We start from the raw sequence: 22,634 nt of genomic DNA on the forward strand, positions 1-22,634 counted from the left end.
GACCTGGCCAAGATAAAGCAAAGCAGTTCGACAGATACAACAACACAGAGTTACACATGGAGTAAAACAAACATACAGTCAATAATAAAGTATAAACAAGTCTATATACAATGTGAGCAAATGAGGTGAGAAGGGAGGTAAAGGCAAAAAAGGCCATGGTGGCAAGGTAAATACAATATAGCAAGTAAAACACTGGAATGGTAGTTTTGCAATGGAAGAAAGTGCAAAGTAGAAATAAAAATAATGGGGTGCAAAGGAGCAAAATAAATTAATTAATTAAATACAGTTGTGAAAGAGGTAGTTGTTTGGGCTAAATTATAGGTGGGCTATGTACAGGTGCAGTAATCTGTGAGCTGCTCTGACAGTTGGTGCTTAAAGCTAGTGAGGGAGATAAGTGTTTCCAGTTTCAGAGATTTTTGTAGTTCGTTCCAGTCATTGGCAGCAGAGAACTGGAAAGAGAGGCGGCCAAAGAAAGAATTGGTTTTGGGGGTGACTAGAGAGATATACCTGCTGGAGCGTGTGCTACAGGTGGGAGATGCTATGGTGACCAGCGAGCTGAGATAAGGGGGGACTTTACCTAGCAGGGTCTTGTAGATGACATGGAGCCAGTGGGTTTGGCGACGAGTATGAAGCGAGGGCCAGCCAACGAGAGAGTACAGGTCGCAATGGTGGGTAGTATATGGGGCTTTGGTGACAAAACGGATTGCACTGTGATAGACTGCATCCAAGTTGTTGAGTAGGGTATTGGAGGCTATTTTGTAAATGACATCGCCAAAGTCGAGGATTGGCAACAAGACAAGTCATGCCAACAAGACATTAGTGTCATGCCAACAAGACATTAGTGTCATGCCAACAAGACATTGTATTGTATATAGTAGTGTTGTGGTGTGGGCTTCTAGCCACACCTGTTTATATATCTGTATTGTTGTCTATCACCTGTTTATCTGTATTGTTGTCTATCACCTGTTTATCTGTATTGTTGTCTATCACCTGTGTTTATCTGTATTGTTGTCTATCACCTGTTTATCTGTATTGTTGTCTATCACCTCTTTATCTGTATTGTTGTCTATCACCTGTTTATCTGTATTGTTGTCTATCACCTGTGTATCTGTATTGTTGTCTATCACCTGTGTTTATCTGTATTGTTGTCTATCACCTGTTTATCTGTATTGTTGTCTATCTGTATTGTTGTCTATCACCTGTTTATCTGTATTGTTGTCTATCACCTGTGTATCTGTATTGATGTTTATCACCTGTTTATCTGTATTGTTGTCTATCACCTGTGTATCTGTATTGTTGTCTATCACCTGTTTATCTGTATTGTTGTCTATCACCTGTTTATCTGTATTGTTGTCTATCTGTATTGTTGTCTATCACCTGTGTTTATCTGTATTGTTGTCTATCACCTGTGTATCTGTATTGTTGTCTATCACCTGTGTTTATCTGTATTGTTGTCTATCACCTCTTTATCTGTATTGTTGTTTATCTGTATTGTTGTCTATCACCTGTTTATCTGTATTGTTGTCTATCACCTGTTTATCTGTATTGTTGTCTATCTGTATTGTTGTCTATCACCTGTGTTTATCTGTATTGTTGTCTATCACCTGTTTATCTGTATTGTTGTCTATCACCTGTTTATCTGTATTGTTGTCTATCACCTGTTTATCTGTATTGTTGTCTATCACCTGTGTATCTGTATTGTTGTTTATCACCTGTTTATCTGTATTGTTGTCTATCACCTGTTTATATTTTCTTAGACAACAATACAGATTAGAACTATCACTTTTTAATGCTAATAAAGAAATCCAAACAGCGTAGATTAGTGTTTTGTAAACCCCCCCCCCCACTCGAGGAAGTTATCATTCTCTACTAGTCATGTAAACAGAAAATATTCTCATTTATACAGCAAACAAATGATTGGCTCTCATGGCATGTTTATAACATGTGTATCCAGACATGCTAGACAGGGTGTATATCGGACTCTCATTCCTAATGCACGGGAATGTGATTTCAGCTTTCATCCTTTTACATGTTGAAGTATATTTAATGTACGGCATCAGAGTGTTGAAAGACGGCTAAGATAAGAGATACATATTAGGTTAGGTTACTAGGAGTAGGGCTCTCTGGGTCTCTCAACATGAGGTTACTAGGAGTAGGGCTCTCTGGGTCCCTCAACATGAGGTTACTAGGAGTAGGGCTCCCTGGGTATCAGTATGAGGTTACTAGGAGTAGGGCTCCCTGGGTCTCTCAACATGAGGTTACTAGGAGTAGGGCTCTCTGGGTCTCTCAACATGAGGTTACTAGGAGTAGGGCTCCCTGGGTATCAGTATGAGGTTACTAGGAGTAGGGCTCCCTGGGTCTCTCAGCATGAGGTTACTAGGAGTAGGGCTCCCTGGGTCTCTCAACATGAGGTTACTAGGAGTAGGGCTCACTGGGTCTCTCAGCATGAGGTTACTAGGAGTAGGGCTCCCTGGGTCTCTCAACATGAGGTTACTAGGAGTAGGGCTCTCTGGGTCTCTCAACATGAGGTTACTAGGAGTAGGGCTCCCTGGGTCTCTCAACATGAGGTTACTAGGAGTAGGGCTCCCTGGGTCTCTCAACATGAGGTTACTAGGAGTAGGGCTCTCTGGGTCTCTCAACATGAGGTTACTAGGAGTAGGGCTCTCTGGGTCTCTCAACATGAGGTTACTAGGAGTAGGGCTCCCTGGGTCTCTCAACATGAGGTTACTAGGAGTAGGGCTCTCTGGGTCTCTCAACATGAGGTTACTAGGAGTAGGGCTCTCTGGGTCTCTCAACATGAGGTTACTAGGAGTAGGGCTCCCTGGGTCTCTCAGCATGAGGTTACTAGGAGTAGGGCTCTCTGGGTCTCTCAGCATGAGGTTACTAGGAGTAGGGCTCTCTGGGTCTCTCAGCATGAGGTTACTAGGAGTAGGGCTCTCTGGGTCTCTCAGCATGAGGTTACTAGGAGTAGGGCTCTCTGGGTCTCTCAACATGAGGTTACTAGGAGTAGGGCTCCCTGGGTCTCTCAACATGAGGTTACTAGGAGTAGGGCCCCATAGGCCCCTCAACATGAGGTTACTAGGAGTAGGGCCCCCTAGGCCCCTCAACAGGAGGTTACTAGGAGTAGGGCTCCCTGGGTCTCTACACATGAGGTTACTAGGAGTAGGGCTCCCTGGGTCTCTACACATGAGGTTACTAGGAGTAGGGCTCCCTGGGTCTCTCAACATGAGGTTACTAGGAGTAGGGCTCTCTGGGTCTCTCAACATGAGGTTACTAGGAGTAGGGCTCCCTGGGTCTCTCAACATGAGGTTACTAGGAGTAGGGCCCCATAGGCCCCTCAACATGAGGTTACTAGGAGTAGGGCCCCCTAGGCCCCTCAACATGAGGTTACTAGGAGTAGGGCTCCCTGGGTCTCTACACATGAGGTTACTAGGAGTAGGGCTCACTGGGTCTCTCAACATGAGGTTACTAGGAGTAGGCCCCCCTAGGCCCCTCAACATGATGTTGCTAAGAGTAGGGCTCCCTGGGTCTCTCAACATGATGTTACTAAGAGTAGGGCTCCCTGTGTCTCTCAACATGAGGTTACTAGGAGTAGGGCTCCCTGGGTCTCAGTATGAGGTTACTAGGAGTAGGGCCCCTTAGGTCCCTCAACATGAGGTTACTAGGAGTAGGGCCCCCTAGGTCTCTCAACATGAGGTTACTAGGAGTAGGGCCCCCTAGGTCTCTCAACATGAGGTTACTAGGAGTAGGGCCCCCTAGGTCTCTCAACATGAGGTTACTAGGAGTAGGGCCCCCTAGGTCTCTCAACATGAGGTTACTAGGAGTAGGGCTCCCTGGGTCTCAGTATGAGGTTACTAGGAGTAGGGCCCCTTAGGTCCCTCAACATGAGGTTACTAGGAGTAGGGCCCCCTAGGTCTCTCAACATGAGGTTACTAGGAGTAGGGCCCCCTAGGTCTCTCAACATGAGGTTACTAGGAGTAGGGCCCCCTAGGTCTCTCAACATGAGGTTACTAGGAGTAGGGCCCCCTAGGTCTCTCAACATGATGTTACTAAGAGTAGGGCTCCCTGTGTCTCTCAACATGAGGTTACTAGGAGTAGGGCTCCCTGGGTCTCAGTATGAGGTTACTAGGAGTAGGGCCCCTTAGGTCCCTCAACATGAGGTTACTAGGAGTAGGGCCCCCTAGGTCTCTCAACATGAGGTTACTAGGAGTAGGGCCCCCTAGGTCTCTCAACATGAGGTTACTAGGAGTAGGGCCCCCTAGGTCTCTCAACATGAGGTTACTAGGAGTAGGGCTCCCTGGGTCTCAGTATGAGGTTACTAGGAGTAGGGCTCCCTGGGTCTCTCAGCATGAGGTTACTAGGAGTAGGGCTCCCTGGGTCTCAGTATGAGGTTACTAGGAGTAGGGCTCCCTGGGTCTCTCAACATGAGGTTACTAGGAGTAGGGCTCCCTGGGTGCCTCAACATGAGGTTACCAGGAGCAAGGCTCCCTGGGTCTCTTAACATGAGGTTACTAGGAGTAGGGCTCTCTGGGTCTCAGCATGAGGTTACTAAGAGTAGGGCTCCCTGGGTCTCTCAGCATGAGGTTACTAGGAGTAGGGCTCCCTGGGTCTTAGCATGAGGTTACTAGGAGTAGGGCTCCCTGGGTCTCTCAGCATGAGGTTACTAGGAGTAGGGCCCCCTAGGTCCCTCAACATGAAGTTACTAGGAGTAGGGCTCCCTGGGTCTCTCAGCATGAGGTTACTAGGAGTAGGGCTCCCTGGGTCTCTCAACATGAGGTTACTAGGAGTAGGGCTCTCTGGGTCTCAGCATGAGGTTACTAAGAGTAGGGCTCCCTGGGTCTCTCAGCATGAGGTTACTAGGAGTAGGGCTCCCTGGGTCTTAGCATGAGGTTACTAGGAGTAGGGCTCCCTGGGTCTCTCAGCATGAGGTTACTAGGAGTAGGGCTCCCTGGGTCTCTCAACATGAGGTTACTAGGAGTAGGGCCCCATAGGCCCCTCAACATGAGGTTACTAGGAGTAGGGCCCCCTAGGCCCCTCAACATGAGGTTACTAGGAGTAGGGCTCCCTGGGTCTCTACACATGAGGTTACTAGGAGTAGGGCTCACTGGGTCTCTCAACATGAGGTTACTAGGAGTAGGCCCCCCTAGGCCCCTCAACATGATGTTGCTAAGAGTAGGGCTCCCTGGGTCTCTCAACATGATGTTACTAAGAGTAGGGCTCCCTGTGTCTCTCAACATGAGGTTACTAGGAGTAGGGCTCCCTGGGTCTCAGTATGAGGTTACTAGGAGTAGGGCCCCTTAGGTCCCTCAACATGAGGTTACTTGGAGTAGGGCCCCCTAGGTCTCTCAACATGAGGTTACTAGGAGTAGGGCCCCCTAGGTCTCTCAACATGAGGTTACTAGGAGTAGGGCCCCCTAGGTCTCTCAACATGAGGTTACTAGGAGTAGGGCCCCCTAGGTCTCTCAACATGAGGTTACTAGGAGTAGGGCTCCCTGGGTCTCAGTATGAGGTTACTAGGAGTAGGGCCCCTTAGGTCCCTCAACATGAGGTTACTAGGAGTAGGGCCCCCTAGGTCTCTCAACATGAGGTTACTAGGAGTAGGGCCCCCTAGGTCTCTCAACATGAGGTTACTAGGAGTAGGGCCCCCTAGGTCTCTCAACATGAGGTTACTAGGAGTAGGGCCCCCTAGGTCTCTCAACATGATGTTACTAAGAGTAGGGCTCCCTGTGTCTCTCAACATGAGGTTACTAGGAGTAGGGCTCCCTGGGTCTCAGTATGAGGTTACTAGGAGTAGGGCCCCTTAGGTCCCTCAACATGAGGTTACTAGGAGTAGGGCCCCCTAGGTCTCTCAACATGAGGTTACTAGGAGTAGGGCCCCCTAGGTCTCTCAACATGAGGTTACTAGGAGTAGGGCCCCCTAGGTCTCTCAACATGAGGTTACTAGGAGTAGGGCTCCCTGGGTCTCAGTATGAGGTTACTAGGAGTAGGGCTCCCTGGGTCTCTCAGCATGAGGTTACTAGGAGTAGGGCTCCCTGGGTCTCAGTATGAGGTTACTAGGAGTAGGGCTCCCTGGGTCTCTCAACATGAGGTTACTAGGAGTAGGGCTCCCTGGGTGCCTCAACATGAGGTTACCAGGAGCAAGGCTCCCTGGGTCTCTCAACATGAGGTTACTAGGAGTAGGGCTCCCTGGGTCTCAGTATGAGGTTACTAGGAGTAGGGCCCCTTAGGTCCCTCAACATGAGGTTACTAGGAGTAGGGCCCCCTAGGTCTCTCAACATGAGGTTACTAGGAGTAGGGCCCCCTAGGTCTCTCAACATGAGGTTACTAGGAGTAGGGCCCCCTAGGTCTCTCAACATGAGGTTACTAGGAGTAGGGCCCCCTAGGTCTCTCAACATGAGGTTACTAGGAGTAGGGCTCCCTGGGTCTCAGTATGAGGTTACTAGGAGTAGGGCCCCTTAGGTCCCTCAACATGAGGTTACTAGGAGTAGGGCCCCCTAGGTCTCTCAACATGAGGTTACTAGGAGTAGGGCCCCCTAGGTCTCTCAACATGAGGTTACTAGGAGTAGGGCCCCCTAGGTCTCTCAACATGAGGTTACTAGGAGTAGGGCCCCCTAGGTCTCTCAACATGATGTTACTAAGAGTAGGGCTCCCTGTGTCTCTCAACATGAGGTTACTAGGAGTAGGGCTCCCTGGGTCTCAGTATGAGGTTACTAGGAGTAGGGCCCCTTAGGTCCCTCAACATGAGGTTACTAGGAGTAGGGCCCCCTAGGTCTCTCAACATGAGGTTACTAGGAGTAGGGCCCCCTAGGTCTCTCAACATGAGGTTACTAGGAGTAGGGCCCCCTAGGTCTCTCAACATGAGGTTACTAGGAGTAGGGCTCCCTGGGTCTCAGTATGAGGTTACTAGGAGTAGGGCTCCCTGGATCTCTCAGCATGAGGTTACTAGGAGTAGGGCTCCCTGGGTCTCAGTATGAGGTTACTAGGAGTAGGGCTCCCTGGGTCTCTCAACATGAGGTTACTAGGAGTAGGGCTCCCTGGGTGCCTCAACATGAGGTTACCAGGAGCAAGGCTCCCTGGGTCTCTTAACATGAGGTTACTAGGAGTAGGGCTCTCTGGGTCTCAGCATGAGGTTACTAAGAGTAGGGCTCCCTGGGTCTCTCAGCATGAGGTTACTAGGAGTAGGGCTCCCTGGGTCTTAGCATGAGGTTACTAGGAGTAGGGCTCCCTGGGTCTCTCAGCATGAGGTTACTAGGAGTAGGGCCCCCTAGGTCCCTCAACATGAAGTTACTAGGAGTAGGGCTCCCTGGGTCTCTCAGCATGAGGTTACTAGGAGTAGGGCTCCCTGGGTCTCTCAACATGAGGTTACTAGGAGTAGGGCTCTCTGGGTCTCAGCATGATGTTACCAGGAGCAAGGCTCCCTGGGTCTCTTAACATGAGGTTACTAGGAGTAGGGCTCTCTGGGTCTCAGCATGAGGTTACTAAGAGTAGGGCTCCCTGGGTCTCTCAGCATGAGGTTACTAGGAGTAGGGCTCCCTGGATCTCTCAACATGAGGTTACTAGGAGAAGGGCTCCCTGGGTCTCAACATGAGGTTACTAGGAGTAGGGCTCCCTGGGTCTCAACATGAGGTTACTAGGAGTAGGGCCCCCTAGGTCTCTCAACATGAGGTTACTAGGAGTAGGGCCCCCTAGGTCTCTCAACATGAGGTTACTAGGAGTAGGGCTCCCTGGGTCTCAGTATGAGGTTACTAGGAGTAGGGCCCCTTAGGTCCCTCAACATGAGGTTACTAGGAGTAGGGCCCCCTAGGTCTCTCAACATGAGGTTACTAGGAGTAGGGCCCCCTAGGTCTCTCAACATGAGGTTACTAGGAGTAGGGCCCCCTAGGTCTCTCAACATGAGGTTACTAGGAGTAGGGCCCCCTAGGTCTCTCAACATGATGTTACTAAGAGTAGGGCTCCCTGTGTCTCTCAACATGAGGTTACTAGGAGTAGGGCTCCCTGGGTCTCAGTATGAGGTTACTAGGAGTAGGGCCCCTTAGGTCCCTCAACATGAGGTTACTAGGAGTAGGGCCCCCTAGGTCTCTCAACATGAGGTTACTAGGAGTAGGGCCCCCTAGGTCTCTCAACATGAGGTTACTAGGAGTAGGGCCCCCTAGGTCTCTCAACATGAGGTTACTAGGAGTAGGGCTCCCTGGGTCTCAGTATGAGGTTACTAGGAGTAGGGCTCCCTGGGTCTCTCAGCATGAGGTTACTAGGAGTAGGGCTCCCTGGGTCTCAGTATGAGGTTACTAGGAGTAGGGCTCCCTGGGTCTCTCAACATGAGGTTACTAGGAGTAGGGCTCCCTGGGTGCCTCAACATGAGGTTACCAGGAGCAAGGCTCCCTGGGTCTCTCAACATGAGGTTACTAGGAGTAGGGCTCCCTGGGTCTCAGTATGAGGTTACTAGGAGTAGGGCCCCTTAGGTCCCTCAACATGAGGTTACTAGGAGTAGGGCCCCCTAGGTCTCTCAACATGAGGTTACTAGGAGTAGGGCCCCCTAGGTCTCTCAACATGAGGTTACTAGGAGTAGGGCCCCCTAGGTCTCTCAACATGAGGTTACTAGGAGTAGGGCCCCCTAGGTCTCTCAACATGAGGTTACTAGGAGTAGGGCTCCCTGGGTCTCAGTATGAGGTTACTAGGAGTAGGGCCCCTTAGGTCCCTCAACATGAGGTTACTAGGAGTAGGGCCCCCTAGGTCTCTCAACATGAGGTTACTAGGAGTAGGGCCCCCTAGGTCTCTCAACATGAGGTTACTAGGAGTAGGGCCCCCTAGGTCTCTCAACATGAGGTTACTAGGAGTAGGGCCCCCTAGGTCTCTCAACATGATGTTACTAAGAGTAGGGCTCCCTGTGTCTCTCAACATGAGGTTACTAGGAGTAGGGCTCCCTGGGTCTCAGTATGAGGTTACTAGGAGTAGGGCCCCTTAGGTCCCTCAACATGAGGTTACTAGGAGTAGGGCCCCCTAGGTCTCTCAACATGAGGTTACTAGGAGTAGGGCCCCCTAGGTCTCTCAACATGAGGTTACTAGGAGTAGGGCCCCCTAGGTCTCTCAACATGAGGTTACTAGGAGTAGGGCTCCCTGGGTCTCAGTATGAGGTTACTAGGAGTAGGGCTCCCTGGATCTCTCAGCATGAGGTTACTAGGAGTAGGGCTCCCTGGGTCTCAGTATGAGGTTACTAGGAGTAGGGCTCCCTGGGTCTCTCAACATGAGGTTACTAGGAGTAGGGCTCCCTGGGTGCCTCAACATGAGGTTACCAGGAGCAAGGCTCCCTGGGTCTCTTAACATGAGGTTACTAGGAGTAGGGCTCTCTGGGTCTCAGCATGAGGTTACTAAGAGTAGGGCTCCCTGGGTCTCTCAGCATGAGGTTACTAGGAGTAGGGCTCCCTGGGTCTTAGCATGAGGTTACTAGGAGTAGGGCTCCCTGGGTCTCTCAGCATGAGGTTACTAGGAGTAGGGCCCCCTAGGTCCCTCAACATGAAGTTACTAGGAGTAGGGCTCCCTGGGTCTCTCAGCATGAGGTTACTAGGAGTAGGGCTCCCTGGGTCTCTCAACATGAGGTTACTAGGAGTAGGGCTCTCTGGGTCTCAGCATGATGTTACCAGGAGCAAGGCTCCCTGGGTCTCTTAACATGAGGTTACTAGGAGTAGGGCTCTCTGGGTCTCAGCATGAGGTTACTAAGAGTAGGGCTCCCTGGGTCTCTCAGCATGAGGTTACTAGGAGTAGGGCTCCCTGGATCTCTCAACATGAGGTTACTAGGAGTAGGGCTCCCTGGGTCTCAACATGAGGTTACTAGGAGTAGGGCTCCCTGGGTCTCAACATGAGGTTACTAGGAGTAGGGCTCCCTGGGTATCAGTATGAGGTTACTAGGAGTAGGGCTCCCTGGGTCTGTCAACATGAGGTTACTAGGAGTAGGGCTCCCTGGGTCTCTCAGCAAGAGGTTACTAGGAGTAGGGCTCCATGGGTATCAATATGAGGTTACTAGGAGTAGGGCTCCCTGGGTCTCTCAGCATGAGGTTACTAGGAGTAGGGCTCTCTGGGTCTCAGCATGAGGTTACTAGGAGTATGGCTCCCTGGGTCTCTCAGCATGAGGTTACTAGGAGTAGGGCTCCCTGGGTCTCTCAACATGAGGTTACTAGGAGTAGGGCTCCCTGGGTCTCTCAGCATGAGGTTACTAGGAGTAGGGGTCACTGGGTCTCTCAGCATGAGGTTACTAGGAGTAGGGCTCCCTGGGTCTCTCAACATGAGGTTACTAGGAGTAGGGCTCCCTGGGTCTCTCAACATGAGGTTACTAGGAGTAGGGCTCCCTGGGTCTCTCAACATGAGGTTACTAAGAGTAGGGCTCACTGGGTCTCTCAGCATGAGGTTACTAGGAGTAGGGCTCCCTGGGTCTCTCAACATGAGTTTACTAGGAGTAGGGCTCCCTGGATCTCAGCATGAGGTTACTAGGAGTAGGGCTCCCTGGGTCTCTCAACATGATATTACTAGGAGTAGGGCCCCCTAGTTCTCTCAACATGAGGTTACTAGGAGTAGGGCTCCCTGGGCCCTTCAACATGATGTTACTAAGAGTAGGGCTCCCTGGGTCTCTCAACATGATGTTACTAAGAGTAGGGCTCCCTGTGTCTCTCAACATGAGGTTACTAGGAGTAGGGCTCCCTAGGTCTCTCAACATGATGTTACTAAGAGTAGGGCTCCCTGGGTCTCTCAACATGATGTTACTAAGAGTAGGGCTCCCTGTGTCTCTCAACATGAGGTTACTAGGAGTAGGGCTCCCTGGGTCTCTCAACATGAGGTTACTAGGAGTAGGGCTCCCTGGGTCTCTCAACATGAGTTTACTAGGAGTAGGGCTCCCTGGGTCTCAGCATGAGGTTACTAGGAGTAGGGCTCCCTGGGTCTCTCAACATGATATTACTAGGAGTAGGGCCCCCTAGTTCTCTCAACATGAGGTTACTAGGAGTAGGGCTCCCTGGGTCTCTCAAATTGATGTTACTAGGAGTAGGGCCCCCTAGGTCTCTCAACATGAGGTTACTAGGAGTAGGGCTCCCTGGGCCCTTCAACATGATGTTACTAAGAGTAGGGCTCCCTGGGTCTCTCAACATGATGTTACTAAGAGTAGGGCTCCCTGTGTCTCTCAACATGAGGTTACTAGGAGTAGGGCTCCCTAGGTCTCTCAACATGATGTTACTAAGAGTAGGGCTCCCTGGGTCTCTCAACATGATGTTACTAAGAGTAGGGCTCCCTGTGTCTCTCAACATGAGGTTACTAGGAGTAGGGCTCCCTGGGTCTCTCAACATGAGGTTACTAGGAGTAGGGCTCCCTGTGTCTCTCAACATGATGTTACTAAGAGTAGGGCTCCCTGTGTCTCTCAACATGAGGTTACTAGGAGTAGGGCTCCCTAGGTCTCTCAAAATGAGGTTACTAGGAGTAGGGCCCCCTAGGTCTCTCAGTATGAGGTTACTAGGAGTAGGGCCCCCTAGGTCTCTCAACATGAGGTTACTAGGAGTAGGGCTCCCTGGGTCTCAGTATGAGGTTACTAGGAGTATGGCTCCCTGGGTCTCTCAGCATGAGGTTACTAGGAGTAGGACTCCCTGGGTCTCAGTATGAGGTTACTAGGAGTAGGGCTCCCTGGGTCTCTTAACATGAGGTTACTAGGAGTAGGGCTCCCTGGGTGCCTCAACATGAGGTTACTAGGAGTAGGGCCCCCTGGGTTTCTCAACATGAGGTTACTAGGAGTAGGGCCCCCAAGGTCTCTCAACATGAGGTTACTAGGAGTAGTGCTCCCTGTGTCTCTCAGCATGAGGTTACTAGGAGTAGGGCTCACTGGGTCTCTCAGCATGAGGTTACTAGGAGTAGGGCTCCCTGGGTCTCTCAACATGAGGTTACTAGGAGTAGGGCTCCCTGGGTCTCTCATCATGAGGTTACTAAGAATAGAGCTCACTGGGTCTCTCCACATGAGGTTACTAGGAGGAGGGCTCCCTGGGTCTCTCAACATGAGGTTACTAGGAGTAGGGCTCCCTGGGTCTCTCAGCATGAGGTTACTAGGAGTAGGGCCCCCTAGGTCCCTCAACATGAAGTTACTAGGAGTAGGGCTCCCTGGGTCTCTCAGCATGAGGTTACTAGGAGTAGGGCTCCCTGGGTCTCTCAACATGAGGTTACTAGGAGTAGGGCTCTCTGGGTCTCAGCATGATGTTACCAGGAGCAAGGCTCCCTGGGTCTCTTAACATGAGGTTACTAGGAGTAGGGCTCTCTGGGTCTCAGCATGAGGTTACTAAGAGTAGGGCTCCCTGGGTCTCTCAGCATGAGGTTACTAGGAGTAGGGCTCCCTGGATCTCTCAACATGAGGTTACTAGGAGTAGGGCTCCCTGGGTCTCAACATGAGGTTACTAGGAGTAGGGCTCCCTGGGTCTCAACATGAGGTTACTAGGAGTAGGCCTCCCTGGGTATCAGTATGAGGTTACTAGGAGTAGGGCTCCCTGGGTCTGTCAACATGAGGTTACTAGGAGTAGGGCTCCCTGGGTCTCTCAGCAAGAGGTTACTAGGAGTAGGGCTCCATGGGTATCAATATGAGGTTACTAGGAGTAGGGCTCCCTGGGTCTCTCAGCATGAGGTTACTAGGAGTAGGGCTCTCTGGGTCTCAGCATGAGGTTACTAAGAGTAGGGCTCCCTGGGTCTCTCAACATGATGTTACTAAGAGTAGGGCTCCCTGTGTCTCTCAACATGAGGTTACTAGGAGTAGGGCTCCCTGTGTCTCTCAGCATGAGGTTACTAGGAGTAGGGCTCACTGGGTCTCTCAGCATGAGGTTACTAGGAGTAGGGCTCCCTGGGTCTCTCAACATGAGGTTACTAGGAGTAGGGCTCCCTGGGTCTCTCAACATGAGTTTACTAGGAGTAGGGCTCCCTGGGTCTCAGCATGAGGTTACTAGGAGTAGGGCTCCCTGGGTCTCTCAACATGATATTACTAGGAGTAGGGCCCCCTAGTTCTCTCAACATGAGGTTACTAGGAGTAGGGCTCCCTGGGTCTCTCAAATTGATGTTACTAGGAGTAGGGCCCCCTAGGTCTCTCAACATGAGGTTACTAGGAGTAGGGCTCCCTGGGCCCTTCAACATGATGTTACTAAGAGTAGGGCTCCCTGGGTCTCTCAACATGATGTTACTAAGAGTAGGGCTCCCTGTGTCTCTCAACATGAGGTTACTAGGAGTAGGGCTCCCTAGGTCTCTCAACATGATGTTACTAAGAGTAGGGCTCCCTGGGTCTCTCAACATGATGTTACTAAGAGTAGGGCTCCCTGTGTCTCTCAACATGAGGTTACTAGGAGTAGGGCTCCCTAGGTCTCTCAACATGAGGTTACTAGGAGTAGGGCTCCCTGTGTCTCTCAACATGATGTTACTAAGAGTAGGGCTCCCTGTGTCTCTCAACATGAGGTTACTAGGAGTAGGGCTCCCTAGGTCTCTCAAAATGAGGTTACTAGGAGTAGGGCCCCCTAGGTCTCTCAGTATGAGGTTACTAGGAGTAGGGCCCCCTAGGTCTCTCAACATGAGGTTACTAGGAGTAGGGCTCCCTGGGTCTCAGTATGAGGTTACTAGGAGTAGGGCTCCCTGGGTCTCTCAGCATGAGGTTACTAGGAGTAGGACTCCCTGGGTCTCAGTATGAGGTTACTAGGAGTAGGGCTCCCTGGGTCTCTTAACATGAGGTTACTAGGAGTAGGGCTCCCTGGGTGCCTCAACATGAGGTTACTAGGAGTAGGGCCCCCTGGGTTTCTCAACATGAGGTTACTAGGAGTAGGGCCCCCAAGGTCTCTCAACATGAGGTTACTAGGAGTAGGGCTCCCTGGGTCTCTCAGCATGAGGTTACTAGGAGTAGGGCTCACTGGGTCTCTCAGCATGAGGTTACTAGGAGTAGGGCTCCCTGGGTCTCTCAACATGAGGTTACTAGGAGTAGGGCTCCCTGGGTCTCTCATCATGAGGTTACTAAGAATAGAGCTCACTGGGTCTCTCCACATGAGGTTACTAGGAGGAGGGCTCCCTGGGTCTCTCAACATGAGGTTACTAGGAGTAGGGCTCCCTGGGTCTCTCAGCATGAGGTTACTAGGAGTAGGGCCCCCTAGGTCCCTCAACATGAAGTTACTAGGAGTAGGGCTCCCTGGGTCTCTCAGCATGAGGTTACTAGGAGTAGGGCTCCCTGGGTCTCTCAACATGAGGTTACTAGGAGTAGGGCTCTCTGGGTCTCAGCATGATGTTACCAGGAGCAAGGCTCCCTGGGTCTCTTAACATGAGGTTACTAGGAGTAGGGCTCTCTGGGTCTCAGCATGAGGTTACTAAGAGTAGGGCTCCCTGGGTCTCTCAGCATGAGGTTACTAGGAGTAGGGCTCCCTGGATCTCTCAACATGAGGTTACTAGGAGTAGGGCTCCCTGGGTCTCAACATGAGGTTACTAGGAGTAGGGCTCCCTGGGTCTCAACATGAGGTTACTAGGAGTATGGCTCCCTGGGTATCAGTATGAGGTTACTAGGAGTAGGGCTCCCTGGGTCTGTCAACATGAGGTTACTAGGAGTAGGGCTCCCTGGGTCTCTCAGCAAGAGGTTACTAGGAGTAGGGCTCCATGGGTATCAATATGAGGTTACTAGGAGTAGGGCTCCCTGGGTCTCTCAGCATGAGGTTACTAGGAGTAGGGCTCTCTGGGTCTCAGCATGAGGTTACTAGGAGTATGGCTCCCTGGGTCTCTCAGCATGAGGTTACTAGGAGTAGGGCTCCCTGGGTCTCTCAACATGAGGTTACTAGGAGTAGGGCTCCCTGGGTCTCTCAGCATGAGGTTACTAGGAGTAGGGCTCACTGGGTCTCTCAGCATGAGGTTACTAGGAGTAGGGCTCCCTGGGTCTCTCAACATGAGGTTACTAGGAGTAGGGCTCCCTGGGTCTCTCAACATGAGGTTACTAGGAGTAGGGCTCCCTGGGTCTCTCAACATGAGGTTACTAAGAGTAGGGCTCACTGGGTCTCTCAGCATGAGGTTACTAGGAGTAGGGCTCCCTGGGTCTCTCAACATGAGTTTACTAGGAGTAGGGCTCCCTGGGTCTCAGCATGAGGTTACTAGGAGTAGGGCTCCCTGGGTCTCTCAACATGATATTACTAGGAGTAGGGCCCCCTAGTTCTCTCAACATGAGGTTACTAGGAGTAGGGCTCCCTGGGTCTCTCAAATTGATGTTACTAGGAGTAGGGCCCCCTAGGTCTCTCAACATGAGGTTACTAGGAGTAGGGCTCCCTGGGCCCTTCAACATGATGTTACTAAGAGTAGGGCTCCCTGGGTCTCTCAACATGATGTTACTAAGAGTAGGGCTCCCTGTGTCTCTCAACATGAGGTTACTAGGAGTAGGGCTCCCTAGGTCTCTCAACATGATGTTACTAAGAGTAGGGCTCCCTGGGTCTCTCAACATGATGTTACTAAGAGTAGGGCTCCCTGTGTCTCTCAACATGAGGTTACTAGGAGTAGGGCTCCCTAGGTCTCTCAACATGAGGTTACTAGGAGTAGGGCTCCCTGTGTCTCTCAACATGATGTTACTAAGAGTAGGGCTCCCTGTGTCTCTCAACATGAGGTTACTAGGAGTAGGGCTCCCTAGGTCTCTCAAAATGAGGTTACTAGGAGTAGGGCCCCCTAGGTCTCTCAGTATGAGGTTACTAGGAGTAGGGCCCCCTAGGTCTCTCAACATGAGGTTACTAGGAGTAGGGCTCCCTGGGTCTCAGTATGAGGTTACTAGGAGTAGGGCTCCCTGGGTCTCTCAGCATGAGGTTACTAGGAGTAGGACTCCCTGGGTCTCAGTATGAGGTTACTAGGAGTAGGGCTCCCTGGGTCTCTTAACATGAGGTTACTAGGAGTAGGGCTCCCTGGGTGCCTCAACATGAGGTTACTAGGAGTAGGGCCCCCTGGGTTTCTCAACATGAGGTTACTAGGAGTAGGGCCCCCAAGGTCTCTCAACATGAGGTTACTAGGAGTAGGGCTCCCTGGGTCTCTCAGCATGAGGTTACTAGGAGTAGGGCTCACTGGGTCTCTCAGCATGAGGTTACTAGGAGTAGGGCTCCCTGGGTCTCTCAACATGAGGTTACTAGGAGTAGGGCTCCCTGGGTCTCTCAACATGAGGTTACTAGGAGTAGGGCTCCCTTGGTCTCTCAGCATGAGGTTCCTAGGAGTAGGGCTCCCTGGGTCTCTCAGCATGAGGTTACTAGGAGTAGGGCTCCCTGGGTATCAGTATGAGGTTACTAGGAGTAGGGCTCCCTGGGTCTCTCAGCATGAGGTTACTAGGAGTAGGGCTCCCTGGGTCTCTCAGCATGAGGTTACTAGGAGTAGGGCTCCCTGGGTCTCAGCATGAGGTTACTGTCCAGATACTAGAGAGTACACACAGACAATTTACTTCTATTTTGATATTTTTTTGTTTTGTTTTTATAGCTACAAGATATAGATCATAGACAACTATAATATAATAACTAGCTAACTAATTAACTAACAGGGGGAACTAACTAATTAACTAACTAGCAAACTAATTAGATAACTAGCTAACTAATTAACTAACTAGCTAACTTATTAACTAACTAGCTAACTTATTAACTAACATATGGATCTAACTAGCTAACTAATAACTAATTAACTAAATAACTAAATAACTAACTAATTAACTAGGTAACTAATTAACTAACTAGTTAACTTATTAACTAACTAGCTAACTAATTAATTAACTAGCTAACTTATTAACTAACAGATGAAACTAACTAATCTGTTTCTCTGTCTCTCTCTGTGCAGCGATATCGACAGAGGGCAGCTCCACGCTCGGGGTACAGCAGACCTTGATCAGCAGCAGTAGCAGTAAGCCAGGTGTAGGAGGTAAAGGGGACCTTTCTCTCCCTGGCACAGAGGAGGTCGGAGGTACCTCGACCCGTACCATCCCCACCGCCTGCGTCCGGCCCACGCACCCCCTACGCAGCTTCGCCAACCCCCTCCTGCCTCCACCCATGGGCACCATCGACCCCAAGGTCTACACACCCATGATGCCACATTCAAGTGAGTCCAATGTAAGGGACTGGGTTTGACGCTAGTGCTGGGTGATACAATAACGTGACCTGTGGACCTTCATATGCACATCTATGGCCAATATAACCAAGAATATAAAACAAATGTTTTAAGGCAGAGGTTAAGGCTGATTTCTGGCTGATTTCTGGCTGATTTCTGGCTGATTTCTGGCTGATTTCTGGCTGGTTTCTGGCTGATTTCTGGCTGATTTCTGGCTGATTTCTGGCTGATTTCTGAACAATGGGCCTTTTTTATCTAATTGTCTCATTTACACATTACAGAAAGGGGGATAGTCAGTTGGAAAGGGGGATAGTCAGTTGTAAAGGGGGATATCTAGTCAGTTGGAAAGGGAAAGGGGGATACCTAGTCAGTTGTAAAGGGGGATATCTAGTCAGTTGGAAAGGGGGATATCTAGTCAGTTGTACAGGGAAAGGGGGATATCTAGTCAGTTGTAAAGGGAAAGGGGGATATCTAGTCAGTTGTACAGGGGGATATTTAGTCAGTTGGAAAGGGAAAGGGGGATATATAGTCAGTTGTAAATGGAAAGGGGGATATCTAGTCAGTTGGAAAGGGAAAGGTGGATATCTAGTCAGTTGGAAAGGGGGATACCTAGTCAGTTGGAAAGGGAAAGGGGGATACATAGTCAGTTGGAAAGGGGGATACCTAGTCAGTTGTAAAGGGGGATACCTAGTCAGTTGAAAAGGGGATATCTAGTCAGTTGGAAAGGGGGATACCTAGTCAGTTGTAAAGGGGGATACCTAGTCAGTTGGAAAGGGGGATATCTAGTCAGTTGGAAAGGGGGATACCTAGTCAGTTGTAAAGGGGGATACCTAGTCAGTTGTAAAGGGAAAGGGGGATACCTAGTCAGTTGGAAATGGAAAGGGGGATACCTAGTCAGTTGGAAAGGGGGATACCTAGTCAGTTGTAAAGGGAAAGGGGGATACCTAGTCAGTTGTAAAGGGGGATACCTAGTCAGTTGGAAAGGGGGATATCTAGTCAGTTGTAAAGGGAAAGGGGGATACCTAGTCAGTTGTAAAGGGAAAGGGGGATACATAGTCAGTTGGAAAGGGGGATACCTAGTCAGTTGTAAAGGGGGATACCTAGTCAGTTGTAAAGGGAAAGGGGGATACCTAGTCAGTTGTAAAGGGAAAAGGGGATATCTAGTCAGTTGGAAAGGGGGATACCTAGTCAGTTGTAAAGGGGGATACCTAGTCAGTTGTAAAAGGGGATACCTAGTCAGTTGTAAAGGGGGATACCTAGTCAGTTGGAAAGGGAAAGGGGGATACCTAGTCAGTTGTAAAGGGGGATACCTAGTCAGTTGTAAAGGGGGATACCTAGTCAGTTGTAAAGGGAAAGGGGGATATCTATTCAGTTGGAAAGGGGGATACCTAGTCAGTTGTAAAGGGAAAGGGGGATACCTAGTCAATTGTAAAGGGGGATACCTAGTCAGTTGTAAAGGGGGATACCTAGTCAGTTGTAAAGGGAAAGGGGGATACCTAGTCAGTTGTAAAGGGGGATACCTAGTCAGTTGTAAAGGGGGATACCTAGTCAGTTGGAAAGGGGGATATCTAGTCAGTTGTAAAGGGAAAGGGGGATATCTATTCAGTTGGAAAGGGGGATACCTAGTCAGTTGTAAAGGGAAAGCGGGATACCTAGTCAATTGTAAAGGGGGATACCTAGTCAGTTGTAAAGGGGGATACCTAGTCAGTTGTAAAGGGAAAGGGGGATACCTAGTCAGTTGTAAAGGGAAAGGGGGATACCTAGTCAGTTGTAAAGGGAAAGGGGGATATCTATTCAGTTGGAAAGGGGGATACCTAGTCAGTTGTAAAGGGAAAGGGGGATACCTAGTCAATTGTAAAGGGGGATACCTAGTCAGTTGGAAAGGGGGATACCTAGTCAGTTGTAAAGGGAAAGGGGGATACCTAGTCAGTTGTAAAGGGGGATACCTAGTCAGTTGTAAAGGGGGATACCTAGTCAGTTTTAAAGGGAAAGGGGGATACCTAGTCAGTTGTAAAGGGGGATACCTAGTCAGTTGTAAAGGGAAAGGGGGATACCTAGTCAGTTGTAAAGGGGGATACCTAGTCAGTTGGAAAGGGGGATACCTAGTCAGATGTAAAGGGAAAGGGGGATACCTAGTCAGGTGTAAAGAGGGATACCTAGTCAGTTGTAAAGGGGGATACCTAGTCAGTTGGAAAGGGGGATATCTAGTCAGTTGTAAAGGGGGATATCTAGTCAGTTGTAAAGGGGGATACCTAGTCAGTTTTAAAGGGAAAGGGGGATACCTAGTCAGTTGTAAAGGGGGATACCTAGTCAGTTGTAAAGGGGGATACCTAGTCAGTTGTAAAGGGAAAGGGGGATACCTAGTCAGTTGTAAAGGGGGATACCTAGTCAGTTGGAAAGGGGGATACCTAGTCAGATGTAAAGGGAAAGGGGGATACCTAGTCAGGTGTAAAGAGGGATACCTAGTCAGTTGTAAAGGGGGATATCTAGTCAGTTGTAAAGGGAAAGGGGGATACCTAGTCAGTTGTAAAGGGGGATATCTAGTCAGTTGTAAAGGGGGATACCTAGTCAGTTGGAAAGGGGATATCTAGTCAGTTGTAAAGGGAAAGGGGGATACCTTGTCAGTTGTAAAGGGAAAGGGGGATACCTAGTCAGTTGTAAAGGGAAAGGGGGATACCTAGTCAGTTGTAAAGGGGGATACCTAGTCAGTTGTAAAGGGGGATACCTAGTCAGTTGTAAAGTGGGATACCTAGTCAGTTGGAAAGGGAAAGGGGGATACATAGTCAGTTGGAAAGGGGGATACCTAGTCAGTTGTAAAGGGGGATACCTAGTCAGTTGTAAAGGGAAAAGGGGATATCTAGTCAGTTGGAAAGGGGGATACCTAGTCAGTTGGAAAGGGGGATATCTAGTCAGTTGTAAAGGGAAAGGGGGATACCTAGTCAGTTGTAAAGGGAAAGGGGGATACATAGTCAGTTGGAAAGGGGGATACCTAGTCAGTTGTAAAGGGGGATACCTAGTCAGTTGTAAAGGGAAAGGGGGATACCTAGTCTGTTGTAAAGGGAAAGGGGGATACCTAGTCAGTTGTAAAGGGAAAGGGGGATACCTAGTCAGTTGTAAAGGGAAAGGGGGATATCTATTCAGTTGGAAAGGGGGATACCTAGTCAGTTGTAAAGGGAAAGGGGGATACCTAGTCAATTGTAAAGGGGGATACCTAGTCAGTTGGAAAGGGAAAGGGGGATACCTAGTCAGTTGTAAAGGGGGATACCTAGTCAGTTGTAAAGGGGGATACCTAGTCAGTTTTAAAGGGAAAGGGGGATACCTAGTCAGTTGTAAAGGGGGATACCTAGTCAGTTGTAAAGGGAAAGGGGGATACCTAGTCAGTTGTAAAGGGGGATACCTAGTCAGTTGGAAAGGGGGATACCTAGTCAGATGTAAAGGGAAAGGGGGATACCTAGTCAGGTGTAAAGAGGGATACCTAGTCAGTTGTAAAGGGGGATACCTAGTCAGTTGGAAAGGGGGATATCTAGTCAGTTGTAAAGGGGGATATCTAGTCAGTTGTAAAGGGGGATACCTAGTCAGTTTTAAAGGGAAAGGGGGATACCTAGTCAGTTGTAAAGGGGGATACCTAGTCAGTTGTAAAGGGGGATACCTAGTCAGTTGTAAAGGGAAAGGGGGATACCTAGTCAGTTGTAAAGGGGGATACCTAGTCAGTTGGAAAGGGGGATACCTAGTCAGATGTAAAGGGAAAGGGGGATACCTAGTCAGGTGTAAAGAGGGATACCTAGTCAGTTGTAAAGGGGGATATCTAGTCAGTTGTAAAGGGAAAGGGGGATACCTAGTCAGTTGTAAAGGGGGATATCTAGTCAGTTGTAAAGGGGGATACCTAGTCAGTTGGAAAGGGGATATCTAGTCAGTTGTAATGGGAAAGGGGGATACCTTGTCAGTTGTAAAGGGAAAGGGGGATACCTAGTCAGTTGTAAAGGGAAAGGGGGATACCTAGTCAGTTGTAAAGGGGGATACCTAGTCAGTTGTAAAGGGGGATACCTAGTCAGTTGTAAAGTGGGATACCTAGTCAGTTGGAAAGGGAAAGGGGGATACATAGTCAGTTGGAAAGGGGGATACCTAGTCAGTTGTAAAGGGGGATACCTAGTCAGTTGTAAAGGGAAAAGGGGATATCTAGTCAGTTGTAAAGGGGGATACCTAGTCAGTTGTAAAGGGAAAGGGGGATACCTAGTCAGTTGTAAAGGGGAAAGGGGGATACCTAGTCAGTTGTAAAGGGAAAGGGGGATACCTAGTCAGTTGTAAAGGGAAAGGGGGATACATAGTCAGTTGTAAAGGGGGATACCTAGTCAGTTGTAAAGGGAAAGGGGGATACCTAGTCAGTTGTAAAGGGGGATACCTAGTCAGTTGTAAAGGGGGATACCTAGTCAGTTGTAAAGTGAAAGGGGGATACCTAGTCAGTTGTAAAGGGGGATACCTAGTCAGTTGTAAAGGGGGATACCTAGTCAGTTGGAAAGGGGGATACCTAGTCAGTTGTAAAGGGGGATACCTAGTCAGTTGTAAAGGGGGATACCTAGTCAGTTGTAAAGGGGGATACCTAGTCAGTTGTAAAGTGAAAGGGGGATACCTAGTCAGTTGTAAAGGGGGATACCTAGTCAGTTGTAAAGGGGGATATCTAGTCAGTTGTAAAGGGAAAGGGGGATACCTAGTCAGTTGTAAAGGGAAAGGGGGATACCTAGTCAGTTGTAAAGGGGGATACCTAGTCAGTTGTAAAGGGGGATACCTAGTCAGTTGTAAAGTGAAAGGGGGATACCTAGTCAGTTGTAAAGGGGGATACCTAGTCAGTTGTAAAGGGGGATACCTAGTCAGTTGGAAAGGGGGATATCTAGTCAGTTGTAAAGGGAAAGGGGGATATCTATTCAGTTGGAAAGGGGGATACCTAGTCAGTTGTAAAGGTAAAGGGGGATACCTAGTCAGTTGTAAAGGGGGATACCTAGTCAGTTGTAAAGGGGGATACCTAGTCAGTTGGAAAGGGGGATATCTAGTCAGTTGTAAAGGGGGATATCTAGTCAGTTGTAAAGGGAAAGGGGGATACCTAGTCAGTTGTAAAGGGGGATACCTAGTCAGTTGTAAAGAGGGATACCTAGTCAGTTGGAAAGGGAAAGGGGGATACATAGTCAGTTGGAAATGGGGGTACCTAGTCAGTTGTAAAGGGGGATACCTAGTCAGTTGTAAAGGGAAAAGGGGATATCTAGTCAGTTGGAAAGGGGGATATCTAGTCAGTTGTAAAGGGAAAGGGGGATGCCTAGTCAGTTGTAAAGGGAAAGGGGGATACCTAGTCAGTTGTAAAGGGGGATACCTAGTCAGTTGGAAAGGGGGATATCTAGTCAGTTGTAAAGGGAAAGGGGGATACCTAGTCAGTTGGAAAGGGGGATATCTAGTCAGTTGTAAAGGGAAAGGGGGATATCTATTCAGTTGGAAAGGGGGATACCTAGTCAGTTGTAAAGGGAAAGGGGGATACCTAGTCAGTTGTAAAGGGGGATACCTAG

At 49.5% G+C, this 22,634-nt stretch overlaps 1 protein-coding gene across 2 annotated transcripts in view; it reads left to right on the top strand.

Moving 5' to 3' along the window:
* Positions 1-22,634, top strand: part of LOC110513199 (netrin receptor DCC) — a 607,044-nt gene that overhangs the window by 541,189 nt on the left and 43,221 nt on the right. For both annotated transcript variants that reach the window (XM_036976621.2, XM_036976622.2), the window contains exon 27: positions 16,819-17,076. In XM_036976621.2, coding sequence (XP_036832516.2) covers positions 16,819-17,076 — 258 coding nt within the window. The remainder of the gene's footprint in view (positions 1-16,818; positions 17,077-22,634) is intronic.

The sequence above is a fragment of the Oncorhynchus mykiss genome, chromosome 5 (genome assembly GCF_057628025.1).
Source record: "Oncorhynchus mykiss isolate SJ-2025 chromosome 5, ASM5762802v1, whole genome shotgun sequence".
In the NCBI taxonomy this organism is placed as follows: Eukaryota; Metazoa; Chordata; class Actinopteri; order Salmoniformes; family Salmonidae; genus Oncorhynchus; species Oncorhynchus mykiss.